A 20,617-nucleotide genomic window follows, 5' to 3' on the forward strand; every position below is an offset into this window, starting at 1 on the left:
CTATATTGACAAATCTGAAATATTATGTGCTTGTGAATCGGAATCGTAAGAAATCCGTTTTGGTCCTGTGAACTTGAGAAAGTTTTAAGCAAGCTATTTAAATATATCTTCGCCCTAGTATCGAACGATAAAACTTGGTATTGTACGTTAACGTTAGAAAGTCTTGTGTAGAAATTTTCTAAACTTTGCCGACTCGATATTTCTTCCTTTAGCTTAAACTAACCTTATTACTTCTAGAAAACGACTTCACTAGTTTCTTAAACCCTAAGTCTTGTTTTACCTCCTTTTCTTTCCTTAAAATTTGTCCCTGGCTAGATGTCTAGAGGAAAATTGACAAAATACGAGATTTTAATAATTTTAACTAAAAAGCGTAGAAAACCTGCTCGGCAAGAAAACTTACTTTAAATAAAAAAAAAAGTACTAGTGGCACTTTGAGAAAGAAAAGTATTATAAAGAAAGCCATATGAAACAATTTACTACTTTTACTAAGTTTAATCCTAAGTGGATTGTCGAATTATTTCGAGGAAATATACTAGTAATATACCAGATAACCTTTTATATTTATATACCTAGAATTTGAATAGAAAACTTATAGTTCTTAAAACTTGGTTTTCTAGGATTTAGCGAGGACGCGGATTTCGATTCCCAACTTGACATCTGAGCTTCACTCTTGGTGAGTGTCCCTGCTTGTTTTACGACTATTTGGTTACAGTGCTTTCTTGACTAGATATATGATAATTGCAAAGTGATTTTTGATCCATCGAAGTGAGCAATGTGTACTTTATCACACTAGCCGTTTGAGTGGTAACTTGTGTGAAATGTTTTCGTGAATATCTCAAGTGTTGTGACGTCGTTGGATAAATCCCTCGACTAGTTTGTGACGTCGTTGGGTAAATCCCTCGACTAGTCTATGACGTCGTTGGGTGAATCCCTCGACTAGTTTATAAAAGGGTGTACTCGAGTATTACCACTATCATTTTTTTTTGGTGTGCAGGCCCGGGACAGGGGTATGAATGGAGGTAGGAACTGGTGTGAAGTGGCGTTCTACATGGACCGTAGGTAGTGAAAGTTGACGGAGGGTCAACTACGAAAAATTTTGATCAAGTTCGTGGAGAATGGCCCCTGAGAGCCCCTGTATCCTGCCTTGTGCTGTTATACGCTTTCCTAATCGTTTACTTTAGTTGAAATCAATATTTGCTACTTGCCTTATGTAATTGCATGTTTTGGGGCACCACTGAGCTTTAGCTCACCCCACGTTATTTTGTTTTCCTTGACAGGTTCTGGCATATGAGAAAGGCCTGAAATCTACTTTACTTGTTATTAATGTATTTCGGATTAAACAATGTAGTTTTGTTCGGTTGCCACTTGAAGCTGGAAAAGTGTAAACCCTAGATTGGTTATGTGGCTTGTGTAAATTTGTTACTTAGCTTGTAAGAATGTATTTGGCTTGTATGAATTTGTTAAATGGGATTGTTTGACTTTATTCCGTGGTTTGTAACGCGTAAGGTATTTAAGAATCGACGAGTTGCTATCTTAAAGTGCTGTTATCTCTGAAGTTAATGTGGTCTTAGTTATTTGTCTATTTTGGAGAATCAATACTGTAATATTTTAGGCTATACTTCGGAAGGATTTGGGCTAGATCTCTTGCGTGAGTCCTGGCGAGAGCTAGGCAGACAGCCCGCCAACCCTCTGGTTCGCCTTAGGGGGAAGTGGGGTCGCCACAGGTGGTATCAGAGCCTAGGTTAGAAAAGTTAATTGAAAGATATATTAGATGTGTTAGAAACCCTAATCCTTTCTAGAAGTAAGAAATGAGATACCTAGACATATTTAAGTAGTACCTGACCAAACTAGCTATTTAAGTTTTAACCTTTGGATTTTGTTTATTTTGCAGGTATGGATAACGAAAATGGGCATGCTAATGGTAATGGAGAGACTAATGGACATATAGAGCCTCTTAGGTCCATCTCCTATAGGCCACGAGGCGGAGGAGCTCATATACGCTACTCACCAGCTGATAGGCATCCCCGATGTCAGTGTAGGGCCACCCATGCCTACCCTAACGAGTTAGTGCTGTCCTTAGACGATGAGCGTCGCCATTTGAGGGACGCTAACTATACTTTGACCCAGGATGTTGAGGAGTTGAGCATCGTGGTAGACACTCAGTTTGACCGTATAGCTGAGTTAGAGCAGAGGTTAGCAGCTGAGCATGCTAGGTTGGAGGCTGCTCGCGGGGAGATAAGGAGACAGAGATCTCGGTTGACTCGATTAGCCGAGAGAGTACGTGATAGGAGTGCTGGTATTAGGGCTGACGCCACTATGATGATGGATGAGGCCACGAGTATTCTTCAGGGTAACGCTCAGGTAGGCGTTGAGGAGGACCCGGAAGAGGACCCAGAGGAGGATCCGGAGGAGAATCCAGAGGAGGATGTTGCTCCTGGTAGCCCTGCTGAGGGTTAGGTTAGATCTGACTTGATTGTATTAGATAGGTAGGGTTAGAAAGGAGGACACTAGGTTAGGCCATCAAATTTTGTCTAGCTCGATGGCCTACTTTTGAGGCACCACATCCCTGATTTTTGTTTAAGGGATTACTTGTATATGTTTTTGTTAAACTCATGTACCTTACTTTTGGAAATGTCCCAACCCGTTATTTGTATGACTTTTACACGTAGCTATATGTTAAGCATTTTATTCTTATTCTTCTCAATTTTTAGGTTGCTTTTATTTACAAAGAGAAAAATAATAACAAATAATATTCTAGCCTAATTGCCTTATTTTTCAATAATAGGCATAACTAGGCTATGGATCGCCAAGTAATAGGAATGGGACGTGGGAGACCTACTAGACAACACCCAGAAGCGGGTGGTGATAGGGAACCTGAGGTCAATCAAGACCAAGGGCAAGAGGGAATGGCCGGAGATCAAGTGGCCACCGCAATTAATCGGATCACTGATGTCTTAGAGCGCTTGACTGAACACCAAGCCTCTGGACAAGTGCATCACCAAGGAGGCCTAGCCGATACTGAGGATCGGGCATTAGAAAGATTTCTGAAGTTCGGACCTCCTAAGTTTTATGGAGGACCCGAACCGGAGATAGCCGAAGGCTGGTGGAAGAGAATCTCTGACATTTTCGCAGCCTTAAACTATGCGGAGGAGAGACAAGTGACTTTTGCCGCATTCCAGTTTGAGGGAGCTGCTCGTTCCTGGTGGAACCTGGTTAGGATTAACTGGGATAGGAACCATACTCCGAGGACTTGGGCGAACTTCACAAGGGAGTTCAACGCCAAATTCCTTCCACCTCTCATCCAAGAGAAGATAGAGGATGATTTCATCAAATGTAGGCAAGAGGCGATGAGTGTCGCCGAATATGAGGTCCAATTCACGAAATTGTCCCGTTTTGCTCCTGAATTGATAGCCACGGAGCAAAGGCGTGAAAGGAGGTTTGTGCAGGGACTGAACGTGGAAATTCAGGAAGGATTAGCTGCCGTACGGACAGACACCTTTGCCGATGCTGTCGAGAGAGCCCAACGAGTTGAAGTAGCTAGAGCCCAAGTGAAATCTTTTCAAGCTAAGAAAAGATTTGCCCCTAGCAGTAGTCGGGAACCGACTTATGGAAATGCTCCACCGGCCAAAATAGGTCGAGGAACAAGCGGAGTGAATAGTCCTGGAGCACCACGAGGCGCCCTAGCGAGAGGAACTGGGGCAAGAAGTGCAGGGGGGAGAGATAATGGAGCTAGAGGGGGACCAAATGGAAGAGGTCAACCTAGGAATGCCTCACAAGGAGGTCGTGTGACCACTCCCCAAGAAAACTGTGGGTATTGCAAGAGACCTGGCCATACTGTGGATGGTTGCTGGAGGAAACAAGGAAAGTGCTTGAAGTGTGGGAGCAGTGAGCACCAAATTTCCGGTTGCCCAAAAATGCAAGACGATGGTACCCTGAATGCTAGACCAACCAATTCTGGAGATAGCAGGCCGAAAGTCCCTGCCAGGGTGTACGCTATAGATGACCAACCTGTACCTGACTCCTCGGAAGTTGTGGAAGGTACTCTTCTAATTTTTCATCGATTAGCTAGAGTATTAATTGACCGTGGTGCAACTAAACCATTTGTGAATCCAACTTTTATGTCCAGAATTGATGTGAAACCTGTTAGATTACCCTTCGATCTTGAAGTTAGGACACCTATGGGTAATAATAATATGATCACTAGCTTAGCCTATAAGAATTGTGAATTCTGGATTGGAGAGCGTAAAATGCTAGTGGATCTAATTAGCTTGGACATAAAAGGTTATGATGTTATTATAGGAATGGATTTTCTAGCCCATCATCATGCTAAGCTTGATTGCAGAGCAAAAGTGTTAGAACTTCGGATTCCCGGGGAAGCAACCCTGAAATTAGATGTGAAAGGTAGGTTAGCATCGTCTGCTATGATCTCGGGAATACGGGCGAGGAAAATGTTACATAAAGGAGCGCAAGGTTTCCTAGCCTTCCTGATTAACGCTCCTAGTGACCAAGTGAAGTTAGAAGATGTACCAGTGGTACGGGAATTTCTGGACGTTTTTCCTGAAGAATTAAAGACATTACCGCCGGAGAGAGAAGTGGAGTTCAAGATTGACTTGGTGCTGGGAACGGCTCCGATTTCTAAGACTCCGTACCGAATGGCTCCTGCAGAGTTAAAAGAGTTGAAAATTCAACTGCAGGTACTACTAGAGAAAGGTTTCGTTAGAGAAAGTGATTCACCATGGGGAGCACCCGTTCTATTTGTTAAGAAAAAAGACGAAAGCTAGAGGTTATGTATTGATTACCGAGGGTTAAATGAGATTACAATTAAGAATAAATACCCTCTACCGTTGATTGACAGTTTATTTGATCAACTGCAAGGATCCGTAGTTTTCTCTAAGCTGGATTTGAGGCAAGGGTATTACCAGTTGAAGATTAAGAAGGAAGATATACCCAAGACTACTTTTAATACAAGATATGGATATTTTGAGTTTACAGTCATGCCATTTGGATTAACTAGTGCACCAGCTGCTTTCATGGATTTAATGCAGAGAGTCTTTAAGAAGTATCTAGATCAGTTCGTAGTGGTTTTCATCGATGATATTTTGATATACTCTAAGACTCGAGAGGAACATGTTAAGCACTTGGAGCTAGTTTTACAGATACTAAGAGAGCATAAGTTGTATGCCAAATTTAGTAAGTGCGAGTTTTGGCTGGAAGAGATATCTTTTCTAGGGCATAAAGTTTCTGAAGAGGGAATTGCCGTGGATCCGGCAAAAGTTGAGGCCGTTATGTTGTGGAAACAGCCAGAGACTCCAACAGAAGTTAGAAGCTTCTTGGGATTAGCAGGTTACTATAGGCGGTTCATCAAGGATTTTTCGAAGATTGTTGGACCTATGACCGAGCTAACCAAGAAAGGTAACAAGTTTATCTGGACTCCAAAGTGCGAGTCGAGTTTTCGGGAGTTAAAGAAGCGATTAACATCCGCTCCTTTTTTGGTATTACCTGATGGAGGAGAAGGTTATGTCGTATACTCTGATGCTTCTAGAGAAGGTCTAGGATGTGTTTTGATGCAAAAAGGTAAGGTAGTTGCCTATGCTTCTAGGAGATTGAAGCCACACGAGCAAAATTACCCAACGCATGACTTAGAACTGGCCGCAGTGATTTTTGCCTTAAAGAAATAGAGACATTACTTGTACGGCGTGACTTTTGAAGTTTATACGGACCATAAGAGCCTCAAGTACTTATTCTCCCAAAAGGAATTGAATTTGAGACAGAGGCGATGGGTAGAATTTCTGGAAGATTATGATTGTTCGATTAACTACCACCCCGGAAAAGCCAACGTGGTAGCAGACGCTTTAAGTCGAAAGGCCCAAGTAGCAGGGTTAATGGTTAAAGAATGTGACATGTTAGAAGAGGTTAGTAGTTGGAACCCTCGCTTAGAGAAATTGAAGATTTTATTTGGGAACTTGACATTAAAGTCACCATTATTAGAGCGTATCAAGGAGGCCCAGAAAACGGACCCTACAATCCAGAAGAATGTAGAGAAAGTGCAAAAAGGGGAAACACTAGATTTTAAATTATGGTCTGAAAGAGTGTTGAGGTTTCGAGATCGAATTGTGGTTCCGGCAGATGAAAAGTTAAGGAAAGAAATTTTAGAAGAATCACATCGATCAAAGTATACCATACATCCAGGAGTGAATAAGATGTATCACTGTAGACACCAATTTTTTCAGTGTTTTTAGTTTTTATTTTATTTTATTATTCTATTTTTAAGCTTTAGCATAGAATTTCTCGGGAAAAAGGAAAAGCGTTCAAAAAATATGATTTAGTCGTTTGTAATTTAAATTCAATGCTTTCTTGAAAGTGAAAAAAAGAGTGAAATGATGAAAAATGAAAAATGAAAGAAAAAGATTGAAAATGGTAACTTTGTTATTTTTTAGTTTGTTTATTTTGATTAAAATTGTTGTTTTATTATTATTTAGTTTTACTATTATTTTTGTTAAATTATTAAGTTGAAAAAAAAAAAGGAAAAACAACAGTCGTGGCATGCAAGCTGCATTTTTTTGCAGCTTTGCAAGGAAGGACTCGGGGAGCCCTTAGCTGCAATATGGAAAGAGGACTGAGTTGTTTTAGGGTTGGAAGTTCCCATATAAATAGCAAAAAGGATGGACAGCCGCAAGGGGGGAGAGATGAAGAGAGGACGAAAAAATACAAAGGGGGAGACGGCCGAAAGTTTGGAGGGAGAAAAAATCTGAACCAAAGTCCGACGGGGAAGATTGACGGCAAAAGAAAAACAGAGAGAGTAAGGGCAGTAGAAAAAAAGAAAAGAGGAGGATTCGGAGGGGGAGATAGAGGAAGGCTGGGGAGTGACGGCTAGGGATAGAGAAAAACGCAGAGGAAAGCTACGGGCATCGAGGACGGCTGGACAGAGGACGGACGGAAGTCTAAAGAAGGGAATGAAAGAAAAGGTTTTGGGGGCTGGAAAGCTGAGATAATCTGGAGGGGGGATAGGAAGGACGGCAGAGGAAAGGCTGCAAAGAGAAGAAAGCAGCTTCGGGGGTTTGAGGGAGAGGACAACCCGTGAAGAGAGTAGAGAGTGGCGGAAGAGAGCTAGAAAAGAAACAGATAGGAGGGTTTACTGGCTGAGAGATAGAGTAGGGGAGGCGATGAGAGAGAGAGGATCGGAGAGATAGAAACAAAGAAAAGGAAAGCAGAGCAATCGCTGCTCATCGCCATAACCACCCCTCGCGAACCTCCCACCACCAGTCCGCATTTGCTGCTGCTGCTGTCCGTCGACTACCACCAGCACCACCACCACCCAGCTGCAACAGGACTGAAACTTTCAATTTGTTGTAGCAGTTCAGGTATGTCGTTTTCTTTTTCTTTGTTTGGCTGCAACAATTACTCATTTAACCTGTCTGTTTTGATTGTCTATATTTGAGTGAAATACCATGTTTTTCTATATTTGTGATTGTTTGTCTGGTTAAGATTATCGCATGCTATCTGGGCGAAGCCTGAATGTTAATCATGTGTTTGGTATTTACCTTCTGATTTGGGTTCCATTTTGTTAGCTTGAAGTGTTTAGTTCCGTTAAGAGTTGTCGAGTGATGGTTTTTGCTGAAGTTCCTGGGATGGGTTGAGTTTTCCTTTGGTTGGTTTGTTGTTTGATCGTTGTGGCAAGCACTTGCTGGGCTTACTTTTTCTTTTGCTTTGGCGTGTTGGGTGATGATGATGCCATGTATATGCTTGTTTACCATTTTAAGTAGCAAGGTGCAGCATATCATTAGACTACAATAAGTAGTTAAAAGCCGTGGCAGCCGTGGCCTTCTTTGCCTTTTAGGATCTTAGCTGTTCTAACCAAAGTCTGAGCACATTTGTTTGTTTCTGGTTTCATGTTTTTGTTTGTTGTTGCATGTTTTTGTTTTCTCTTTGTCGACAAATCAGTAACCTTGTCCAGATTTTATTGATTAAATGGGTTGAGACTTTTATTGTTTTGAATTGATAAACCATGAGCTTGGTGCAATTTGTTTGGAGAAACCGCGTGGAATGAGCTGCAAAATTCATGGCAGAAATTCTGCTGCAGCTTTGACGATTCGGCCGGACTGCATTTTTCTTCCTTTTGCTGTTGTTTCCTGAACTTCCATGGCTATGGCTGTTTAGTTTAGGAAATGTCCAGTCTTGTGTCATCTTGCATGAATACCCCTGAACTGGGTAAGGAAGAAATGAAACTGCTAGCTACCGTAGTATAGCCGCAAGTGTCATTTTTTTTGCTGCATTCCTATCCAGTCATTTTGGTTTAGAGTATTTGTTAACTATATGGGTTATTAGCTTGCATGGTTTAACCTAATGTTTATGATGTTTTTTATGTTTTTTTTGAAATCTAATGTAATATTTCTGGGTAGTTAATAAGTTGTAAAGTCATAGAGAAGTGCAGCAGATTTTTGCTGCACTCTTGTTTTGGGGTTGTCGAGTCTTTTGCTGCAGTCTGTTTAGCCGTTGCCCCCTAGCAGCTATCATCCCAGATTTGCTGTCTTAATCTTGCAATAAGAGTTGTTGTCTTAACCCTACATGCTGGAATGGTTATATGTTTAGATGGAATGGTTTTGATCAAAACTTGGAAATGAGAAGTGCAGCAGTTTTCATTCTTGGCTGATTCAAGCTTAATAGAAAATAGCTGCAGAAACTTTGTGTTTACGTAGCCTGCATGAAGATTGCATGAAATAATTTTCAAAAATTACACTTTGGCCCCCAAGTCTCCCCTTGTCCTACTATGGCCCAACCAATTGAATAATGTCATCAATTTGGTCCTTCGTAGTTTTAATTTTTGCAATTTCATTGCTTGCTTTGCTTCAATTAGCTACCATGCTTTGTCAATTGCACTTAAGTCATGACGTTAGGGGCTTTATGACCAAGTGAGCTTGGGTTTGCCTATTTCCTTTAATTTTCCCAAATAAATTGGTACCTTGACCATTTCTTTTATTTTGGAGGATAAATAAGTGGTTTCACTTCATTGGGGCCTAATTGCAAGGGAGGTAACCTCTATCTCCTTAACTTTCATTTCTCCTACGTGCTCCTACGTGTTATGTGAATATGCATGTCTACTTCGCTTTCCTTGCCCTTCTTTAATTCCTTGCATTTATTTCATTTACTTTACTTTTATTTAAGTTATTCATTATGGGGTATGTGTACACCTCTTGGCTTGTAATAGATAGGGCTTGGCGAGCTTTCTTGTCCATTTTCCCTTTTCCCTTTTTTTTAAGTTATTCATTATGGGGTATGTGTACACCTCTTGGCTTGTAATAGATAGGGCTTGGAGGAGTATTCGATGAGGACCTGTTGAAGACATGTGCCTAGCTAGCAAATGTAATAGTTAGGGCTTTAATTGCTTTATGTGTCTTGCATGCTTAGTTGCTACGTGTTAATTTGCTTTGCTAGGGCCTTGCATCTAGTCGAGCATGCTAAGTGTTATGTGCTATGTGTTTATGAATGTTTGGCATGCCTACTCGCTTTCCATAGTCATGAATGAATGTAATGGATGAATGTACGTTTCCGCTAGTCCAACGCTAGTCGGAATTCATAGAATGGGCTAGTCCAACGCTAGACCCAATAGGATTTTTCCTTTGTTTTTTCATTAATGCATTATTTGCCTGTTCACGACATATCATGCATTTTTCCTTAGTTTTATCATCTGGCATGCTCCTCGATTCCCCTTTCCCCTCACTTTAGGTCTTGCATCTCATGCTAGTTAGGGTACATTTGCCTGAAGAGTCCCCTTCTGATAAGGGAAACGAGCGAGTGTGGCTACTCGATAGCCTTAGCACGCTAGTTTTGCTTTCTAATCAAAGGGAAAATCGAAGTCGAAAAGTTAGGAGTCATTCCCATACCCGACCTGATGCATTCCCTTAGGTTCATTCATTCTCATTTACCACTTACTCATTCTTTTCAATTCACATTTTCCTTTCCTTATTGTTCATTTTGATTTCTACTTCACAAAATTGCACTGAATTACACCTATATGCACTTATCACTATATTTCATACACTTGCACACAAACACTTGGATTTTTCATACAATTTCACACGTGCACGTTTTCATACACTTGCACACAAACACTTGGATTTTTCATACAATTTCACACGTGCACCTTTTTATACAATCGAACACTTGCACTTTAGCCATCATTTGCATTAATCGACCTCTATAAGGTTTTCCTTTATTGGCCGCCACAACTCATGTGGTTGGGACCAAAAACCTTACAAGAGACATTTTAGAATTTAGGTTTGAATTTTGCATTCATCTAGTCAAATCCAACATGCGATACATACCTTGGGTAGAAAAATTAGGAAAATTGGTTTAAGTCACGCAACTAGCCTTGGCTAGGTCGAAGGGGTGCCTTGGATTTTTATCCTTGCCTTCCCCTTCGTCAAATGTGACCCCCGATCCCTCTTTTGGTTACGTAGACCCAAAAGTTCTCTAAAAGGGTTTATTTACTTTTTTATTCAAAAACAAAAATCATTTTTGGGTGACTTGGTACACCCTAACCCTATACCAAGTGGCGACTCCGTTTTGATACAAAAAACCCTTTTTGAACTTTATATGGCCAAACCGTCGCATTATCAAGTCCCATGGCCTTTATTTTCACTTTGCACACGTTCACACACACACTACACACACCACAACCCACATTCAAAAAGTGGGGCGCGACAGTTGGCGACTCCACTGGGGACTTCCTAAGTGGGTCCAAGCATTTGACTTAGCCATTCGTTTCCTTTTTCTACCCTTTTTTATGCATAGCATTTGGATATTAGGGTTGCATTTTCCATTTTTAGGGCCTTTTGCCTCGCGCGCGTATCCAACTATTCCCTCACTCACGTACATGTGATTGGTTGATTGGATGTATGTTTACTTGTTTATCTCGCGCTTGCATTGCATTTGGGGGGGGTGTGTGTCACCTTAGAGCCTCGCGTGGTTCTCAACCCTTTCCCTCAAAATAGGGAACACTTCACACGTGCACCTTTTTATACAATCGCACACTTGCACTTTAGCCATCATTTGCATTAATCGACCTCTATAAGGTTTTCCTTTATTGGCCGCCACAACTCATGTGGTTGGGACCAAAAACCTTACAAGAGAGATTTTAGAATTTTGGTTTGCATTTTGCATTCATCTAGTCAAATCCAACATGCGATACATACCTTGGGTAGAAAAATTAGGAAAATTGGTTTAAGTCAGCAACTAGCCTTGGCTAGGTCGAAGGGGTGCCTTGGATTTTTATCCTTGCCTTCCCCTTCGTCAAATGTGACCCCCGATCTCTCTTTTGGTTACGTAGACCCAAAAGTTCTCTCAAAAGGGTTTATTTACTTTTTTATTCAAAAACAAAAATCATTTTTGGGTGACTTGGTACACCCTAACCCTATACCAAGTGGCGACTCCGTTTTGATACAAAAAACCCTTTTTGAACTTTATATGGCCAAACCGTCGCATTATCAAGTCCCATGGCCTTTATTTTCACTTTGCACACGTTCACACACACACTACACACACCACAACCCACATTCAAAAAGTGGGGCGCGACAGTTGGCGACTCCACTGGGGACTTCTGTAGACACCAAATTTTTTATTTTTTTAACTTTATTTGTTTAATTAATTAACTTTATTTGTTTAATTAATTTAATAGATTTATTGGCTTCAATTCTAGGGTTTTCATTTTATTTTTTTTATTTTCGTTCTAGTTTATTTTTTATTTTATTTTATTTTTGGGTCTTCATACTAAATTTCAGAAAAAGGGAAAAGAGTGAAAATGACAAGTGGGGAGGCATGCATTTGGACAAGTGTCCCCTTTGGATATTAGATAACAAGACACCTAAAGGGCTAAATGGTGGACACTTGGAGGCCCAAGAAATAGAAAAAGAAAAATGACAAAAGAAAAGGAAGCCGTAGGATGAAGGTTTGGGGGAGATGGGAGTTGTATTGAAAAACAGCCGCAAGACAGGGGAAAAAGGAGGATGGCAACGTCTGGGTTTTGAGGGGGCAGAATGAAAACAAAAGGAAAAAACAGAGTGGGCGGCAGAGCAAGAAAAACAGGGGGAGAGGAGCTATCGGGCATGGAGGCAAAAACAGGAAAACAAGAGATAAAGAAGACAGCACAGAAACGGAGGGAGAATGATTGAGGCTTACGGCAAAACAACAAAAACAGAGAAAGGCAAATAAAAAGGGATCGGCCAGAGAAAAAAGAAGGTTTCGTCTGAGGATGCCAAGAGGAAAAGAAGGAATGGGCGGCTAAGAAAACAGAGGAGGCTGGGCTGAATGAAAAGAGGGAAAAGAAAGGAGTTTGGGGGTTTCGGTGGGGAACCGAAAGAGTTGAGGGCCGCGAGGTTCGAGGGCTTGGCCGAATGGACGAAGGAGCTTCGGCTACAAGAAAGGGAGGCCTGAAAATCTGAGAAGAGAAACAGAGGAGCAAAACTACGAAAAACAGAGAGAGGAATGTTCATCTGAAGAGCTGACCGGAACCGCCGCCATTCAAGGCCGTCGCCACCGCTCCGAATCTACCATCACCATCTGTGAAAATTTCACCGAAACAAGAACACTGTAAGTTTCTTTCTCTCCAAAGAATTTTCAGTGCCTGCCTAGTTTTTGACATGGGTTTTCTGTGGTTTCATTTGGGTGCAATTTTCCTGTTAATTGACCTCATTTGGTTGAACACACATGCTGCATACGTGAATTGGATTGAATGTTTTGGTTGCTGATAAATTTTGGGGCCGGTTGTAGTGTAAATTAGGCAGAGAGTTGTTGAACTTTCCAATGACCGTTAGTTGTTTGATAAAATGACTGAGTAAAATTTTGAACCAAAAAGGAGAAGATTTTTATTCCTTTTTCTGCATGAGTTCAGGATGAAATCTGGCCAGTCCGAAACTGGCCAGAATCTGTGCATTTTCATCAGTTGGCGCAGGGAGAGAGGCCATGAACTTTTGAAATTGATTTTGTTTAATTTTGCTGTTTTTGCATTCCATAACGATGTGATGTTGTTGCCGTGTAAACTTGTCGGATGTTTTGAAACATCAGAAGTTGCAGAAACTTTTCCATTGAAAGTTTGCATCGCAGAAGAAGGATTCTGCGAAGCATGAAGTATGAATCTCTGTAAATTTCAGTGTAGCCCCTCAATTCCTGTCTAATTTCACTATGACCCAAAATCTGGAAAATCGACCTAATTTTGCCCTTTAAGCTTATTCCTCTGTTTGCATGTTTTATGCGATTTGTTGGATAGATTAATTCTGAGATTTGGATTATAATTATGGCCTAATAATTTTAGTTGATTTGCTAATCTTGTTAGGTTTGGTATTATGATTTGGGTTGTGGGTAATCATAATTTGTTTGGGTTTGATAAGTGGATTGATGACTTGTTTTTTCTGGGTTGTGACATGGGCTTGAGAAATGAAGCCCGTCTGTTTTAGTTGAATTTTGTTCGGACTTGAAGATAGGCTGGCCTGCTTGTGCTCTTAGGGTTTTCGGTTGGGCTAGGAAGGCCTTGGCCCACGATATAAATACAAATGGCCCAATGGCCTGTTATGCCAAGAAGCCTGATAACGAAATTTCATTCCAGTCCCCTGACTTTCGAGTGTTTTCACTATGGCCCCAAAAACTTTCAATTTCATTCAATTGGGTCCTTACTTTAATTGCAAATAAGTCCTTGAGCTTTATTTTTCTTTAATTTTTGACCCCAAAACTTTGTTCATTTTTGTAATTAAGTCCCTTCTTCTCTTGACTTCTTAAATGTGAATTGTTGACATGATTTAATTGATTCAAATTCATGCTTATTTTTTATCCTTTGTGATTATTTGCCAAATAAATTGGTACCTTGACCTTTTTATTGTTTTGAAGCTAATATCTCATTTACTCGATGTCCATTGCAAGGGAGGTAACTTCTATATTCTTGAGTTTATTTTTCCTACGTGCTCCTACGTGTTATGTGAATATGCATGTCTACTTTGCTTTCCTTGTCTTTCCTCAATTCTTTCGTTTATTTTATTTACTTTTGCTTTTTATTTAAGTTATTCATTTTGGGGTATGTGTACACCTCTTGGCTTGTAATAGTTAGGGATTTCATTATTTTATTCCTTTTCCCCCTTTTGGATTGTAGTAGGGTCTCCCTAATGTAATAGATAGGGCTTGGAGGAGCATTCAATGAAGACCTATCGAAGTCATGTGCCTAGCTAGCAAATGTAATAGTTAGGGCTTTAATTGTCTTATGTGTCTTGCATGCTTAGTTACTACGTGTTAATTTGCTTTGTTAGGGCCTTGCATCTAGTCGAGCATGCTAATTGTTATGTGCTATGTGTTTATAAGTGTTGGACATGTCTACTCGCTTTCCATAGCTATGAATGCATGTGATGGATGAATGTACGTTTCCGCTAGTCCAACGCTAGTCGGAATTCATAGAATGGGCTAGTCCAACGCTAGACCCTTAGGGATTTCCCCCTCATTAGCATATCATTTGCTTGTTCACCACATATCACGCATTTTCCTTAGTTTTATCATTTGACATGATCCTCGAACCCGTTTTCCCTCCATTTTAGGATTTTTGCATTTCATACTAGCTATAGGGTTCATTTTGCTTGAGTGTCCCCTTCTGATAAGGGAAACGAGCGAGTGTGGCTACCCGATAGCCTTAGCACGCTAGTTTTGCCTTCTAATCAAAGGGTAAATCAAAGTCGAAAAGTTAGGAGTCAACCCCCGTACCCGACTTGTTGCATTCCTCTAGGATCATACTTTCATTTTTTATCACCTACATACTCTTTTAATCACATTTTTTCACATTTCTCAAACCATACCTTTTTACTACATGTTACCTATCACTTGCTTATTTTCACTTCACAAATGAAATTCCACTTTACCTTCTATTTCTATTATTTTATTTTCATACACTTGCACACGAAAATACTTGAACTTTATACCATTTCACACGAGCACCTTTATACAATTTCACACAAGCACTTGCACTTACACTTCTTTCATACACCTTCACACTTGCGCACTCGAATCTCATTTGCATTAATCGACCTCTATGAGGTTTTCCTTTGTTGGCCGCCACAATTCATGTGGTTTGGGACCACAAGCCTCATAAGAGACATCGTAGCATCTAGGATTGCATTTTCCTTTCCGTTTTGCATTCATATAGTCATATTCAACGTGCGAACATACATTGGGTAGAAAACTAGGAAAGGTAAGGTTAAGTCGCGCAACTAGCCTTGGCTAGGTCAAAGGGGTGCCTTGGATTCTATCCTTGCCTTCCCCTTTGTCAAACGTGACTCCCGAACCTTTTTCTTTGGCTTACGTGGACTAGGAGTCGTTTTAAAAAGGGTTTATTACTACTTGACTTTAAAACTCATTTTTGGGTGACTTGGTACACCCTAAACCATTACCAAGTGGCGACTCCAAACTTTTCATTTCAAAACCCTTTTTAAAACTATTTTTTGGCCAAATCGTCGCTTTTCAAAGTCCCATGGCCTTTACTTTTATTTTGCACACGTTCACACCACACTTCACACACATCATCATCACACTACGATCGAAAAGTGGGGCGCGACAACTTCCTAAGTGGGTCCGAGCATTTGACTTAGCCATTCGTTTCCTTTTTCTACCCTTTTTTATGCATAGCATTTGGATATTAGGGTTGCATTTTCCATTTTTAGGGCCTTTTGCCTCGCGCGCGTATCCAACTATTCCCTCACTCACGTACATGTGATTGGTTGATTGGATGTATGTTTACTTGTTTATCTCGCGCTTGCATTGCATTTGGGGGGGGTGTGTGTCACCTTAGAGCCTCGCGTGGTTCTCAACCCTTTCCCTCAAAATAGGGAACACTTCATACGTGCACGTTTACTTACTGTTATCCCATTTTATTTTATTTTCGTGGGCGCCATCCCACACCGCCTTGTAGGACTAAGACCGATTGCCTTGGGTAGGCGGATGGTGTGCTCTGCGCCCATAGCGCTACCTAAGGGATCACTCGAGCCACCAACCAAAGGCCCTGGGAGTGATGACCCTTTGCCTTTAGGTCTGAAGGCTTGGGAGCCAACTGTCGCGCCCCACTTTTTGATGATGTGTGATGTGTGTGTAGTGTGGTGTGAACGTGTGCAAAATGAAAATAAAGGCCATGGGACTTGATAATGCGACGGTTTGGCCATATAAAGTTCAAAAAGGGTTTTTTGTATCAAAAATGGAGTCGCCACTTGGTATAGAGTTAGGGTGTACCAAGTCACCCAAAAATGATTTTTGTTTTTGAATAAAAAAGTAAATAAACCCTTTTAGAGAACTTTCGGGTCTACGTAACCAAAAGAGGGATCGGGGGTCACATTTGACGAAGGGGAAGGCAAGGATAAAAATCCAAGGCACCCCTTCGACCTAGCCAAAGCTAGTTGCGTGACTTAAACCAATTTTTCCTACTTTTTCTACCCAAGGTATGTATCGCATGTTGGATATGTCTATATGAATGCAAAAGCCTAGACCTAGGGGGATTGGGGGGAAATTTCTCTTCAAAGGTTGAGTGGTGCCAATCACATTAATTGTGAAGCCCAATAATGATCCTTTGGAGAGGTCACATAATCCTAAATGACATAAAAATGAGTGGAATGCATGCCATGTGAAAGTGTGAGTTTGTGTGAAGTGAGAAAAATGATAAAAATACGATATAAGTGGAGGTGTGCAAATGTCTTTGAATGCAAATATATACTCCAAGTGCAAGTGGGCAAAAATGCATGTATGCAATTTAAAGAAAAGTGCGAAAGTGTCGGTGTGCAAATGAAGATGAAAGTACTCGTGTGCGAGTGAAGATAAAAGTGTTCGTGTGCAAGTGAAGATAAAAAAGTGTTCGTGTGCAAGTGAAAAAAAGTGTTCGTGTGCAAGTGAAAGTGATAAAAAGGTGCATGTGTGCAAATGAGACAAAAGTGAAAGTGTAATGATAGAGTGGATTGAGAATGCATGAGCCTAGGGAATTCATGCATATTGGGTACGGGGAGACCTAAATCGTGACTCAATTTGCCCTTTTATAAAGAGGATACAAGCGTGCTAAGGCTTTAGAAAAAGCCACACTCGTCTATATCCCATATTTAAGGGGACTCTCCAGGCAAATGAACCCTATAACTAGTATGAGATGCAAAAATCCTAAAATGAGGGGAAAAGGGGTTCGAGGGGCATGCCAAATGATAAAACTAAGAAAAATGCATGACATGTAGTGAACATGCAAATATGCACTATCGAAAGGGAAATCCTAAGGGTCTAGCGTTGGACTAGCCCATCTATGAATTCCGACTAGCGTTGGACTAGCGGAAACGTACATTCATCCATCACATTCATTCATGGTTATGGAAAGCGAGTAGACATGCCAAAACACTCGTAAACACGTAACACGTAACACTTAGCATGCTCGACTAGATGCAAGAGCCTAATAAAGCAATTAAACATGTAGCAACAAAAAGCAAGCAACCAAGGGGAAGGGGAAGTGGACCAGATGCTCTCCGAGCCCTATCTATTACAAGCCAAGAGGTGTACACATACCCCATAAAAACATAAAGGGGAAGGGGAAATGGACCAGATGCTCTCCGAGCCCTATCTATTACAAGCCAAGGGTTGTACATATACCCCATAAAACTTAAATAAAAGTAAAAGCAAGTAAATGCATGCAAGGAGGTAAGGAAAGCGGAGTAGGCATGCATATTCACATAACACGTAGGAGCACGTAGGGTCAAATGAAGTGCAAATGAAGGATAGAGTGTACCTCCCTTGAAGCGACGCCCTAACGTAGTGAAATTACTAACTTACCCTCCAAAATAATAAAAAGGTCAAGGTACCACTTAAATTATCAAATAATCACATGAAACAAAAATTAAATATGAAAAATGAAAGTTAAACACTAAATTGAGTCAACTAAAGTATTTACATAGACAAACCAACCATGTACAAAGCAATTAATGCAAGAGGGACTTAATTAGAAGGACTGAAAATTTCTGAAAGAGAGTAAAATAAAATACCAAAATTGATGACTTAAGATGAGACCCATAAAAATCAAATGCAAAAATGTGATTAGAACACAAATCCAAGCTAAAAAATTCTATTAAAACTTATTGAACCTCAAAATGCATCCTAAAACTCACTAAACGTCTTACCCAAAATCATGTCAAAGCAAACCAAAAGCAATTAAGATTCTAGAATGACAAAAGTGATTAAATTATTCAACTAATTGGACCATAACAAGACAAGGGGGAACTTAGGGGGTTAAAGTGCAAGTGTTTTAGGACCTAATTGTAAGAACAAACACATAATTGGGCCCTTGAAACATAGATGGAAACTAAAGGGAGTAAAGCTGCAATTTTCTTGGACATTCTTCATGCAAAAGCATGCAACTCACGTAGAAGACATTTTTTTTGCAGAATTTCTGTCATACTTCATCAACCGAAACAAAATTCCAGCACAGCTTTTTCGAGAACAGATTTCAAGTCCAAATTCACAACTTTAAACTAGCAGCAAACTACACCATCACTATCATCCAAACAAATAGGAAACTTAAAAAAAACCATGCAAAATCATAAAAAAGTGGGCAAAACATTTGAAGAATGAAACTGCTGTAACTTTCTTAGCTTCACATTCCAAGACCAGATTTCAGATTCAAGCAACCTTAACCAAAATTTCCTTGATCTAACACCTAAACTTTGAACTAAACAAACAAGACATGAATTTGACATCTAAACAAACAAGAAACATAGGAGAACTGATGCAAAAGGTCACGGAAAAACTCAAGCATGCTGCAAACTCACGGTTGCATAGTCTCATTCAATTTCCTATCCATTTGGCCGAATCTATATTCATGCAAATAACCCAAGTATCTCCACTTGAATCAAAATGCAGAGATTTGAAGCAAAGGTGGGAGTAAGATCAAACAGGTTTTAAACTCAAAATGCAACAAAAATGATTTGAGGAACAAGATTTTTCTGCAATTTTCACATGCCACGGCTTTTCTCTCCACTTCATGATGCTGGCCAGATTTTGATTCAAATACAAAGCTTTGATTAGATGTTTTTCAACCCAACATCAAACTTTAACTAAGCAACAAGCTACTTCAAACAAGCAAGAACAATGAAGGAATTAATGCATCACAGAAATTCTGGGCAGAAGACCCATGTAAAATGGTTTGGCAATCTGAAATCCATTTCCAGCAAAGTGTTTTTTTAGACCCATACTTGCAAACTCAAACACCAAACTCTCATTCCCTCCCTTCAACATAAGATTAGGCATGCAAATTGAGTGAGAAAATTCATGGCGCAGACATGGAACAACCCAAGCAATCAACAAGAAAACATGGAAGATGCACGGACAAATGCAGCCTGACCGCAAATGAAACCAGCAGTGGTATCATCGAGACCCGAAGAAAATTTTAGCTTCTTCATTCAAACCAGCAAACATCAGACCTTTTACACTATCAGAGCAACCAGCAAATAAGATGACCGAAACTCAGTGAGTCATGGCAGAAAACAAAACAGCAAAGAGAAACGCAAGAACCTTCTGTTTTGCGGCAAACACAAAAAAATGCAGCCCAGCCCATATGTTTACACTCTTATGAAACCCGAACCTAATCTATTACTTTGTCAACCTAAACCACGTAATCATCAACCCCTTATCATTTACAGAAACCTAACAGATCGAAAACAAAATTTGAAACCCAAAACATAGGCAACTTAAAATCAAAACAGATTAGAAGGTCATGCAAATCTGACAAAGGGAAAGAAAAATCTACAATTTTGTTGGGCTTGCATGTCATGAATACCGGCCATGAAAATGAAACAAAGGGCATCTTAAATTCATGATAAAAATACCACTGAGGATTCCCAAGCTATTGTCCATGCATTCATCAACCATAAATCAAACATTAATGACATAAAAATCCAATCTTGGTGAGAGTTTATGACTGGAGTACCTTGGAACAGATGTGAAAGGCGATGGAGAGGAAAGAAAATGAAAGCTTCGGCCTCTACCTCAACTCCTGTAATTTCCCTTGCTGGCTTTCTCTTTGTTTTCGGCTCACCACCAAACCAACACTCAAACTCAGCCGTCAAACCTTCTTTTTCAGCTCTCAAACCCTCGGCCTTTCCTTTCAACCGTGAGCAAAACCCATGAAACTCGCTGCTGTTTCTTGCCTTTAGCTTTCCTTTTCGTTAGCTCCCCTACTTCCCCCCTTGCTCTCTACTCTCTTTCTCTCTCAGACCTCAGCCCCGATTTTTCTCCTTTTCTCTCGGTTTTTTTTGTTTTGCCCAGAAAAGCTTCCTCTCCTTTGTTTTCTTTTCAGTCGCTTAACTCTTTTCCAACTCCCCCCTTTGCGGCTGTAGCTTTCTTTTCTCTTTTATATCCACTTCCCAATCTCCTAAACCCTCCCTTGAAAGGTGAGGATGAGGGACAAGGACAGGCCCTCACATCCAGCCCTCCAAAGGGCAAGCCTGGCCGTCCTTTGCACGCTGCAAAAAAAATTGCAGCGTGCACGCTGCGACAAAAATTTCCCTTTTTTTTTTTTTTTTTTTTTTAAACTAATGAAATGCAGAAATGCTAATTAATATAGATAACAAATTACCTAGTA

The 20,617-nt window shown here is 40.4% G+C and overlaps 1 protein-coding gene across 1 annotated transcript in view; it reads left to right on the forward strand.

Annotated features, from left to right (window-relative positions):
• Positions 1-2,819: 2,819 nt before the first annotated feature.
• Positions 2,820-20,617, forward strand: part of LOC113729149 (uncharacterized) — a 29,076-nt gene continuing 11,278 nt past the window's right edge. The window contains exons 1-3 of the mRNA XM_072077708.1: positions 2,820-3,212; positions 3,312-4,694; positions 4,896-5,574. Coding sequence (XP_071933809.1) covers positions 2,820-3,212; positions 3,312-4,694; positions 4,896-5,574 — 2,455 coding nt within the window. The remainder of the gene's footprint in view (positions 3,213-3,311; positions 4,695-4,895; positions 5,575-20,617) is intronic.

Source organism: Coffea arabica, chromosome 2e (genome assembly GCF_036785885.1).
Source record: "Coffea arabica cultivar ET-39 chromosome 2e, Coffea Arabica ET-39 HiFi, whole genome shotgun sequence".
NCBI classification, from domain to species: domain Eukaryota; kingdom Viridiplantae; phylum Streptophyta; class Magnoliopsida; order Gentianales; family Rubiaceae; genus Coffea; species Coffea arabica.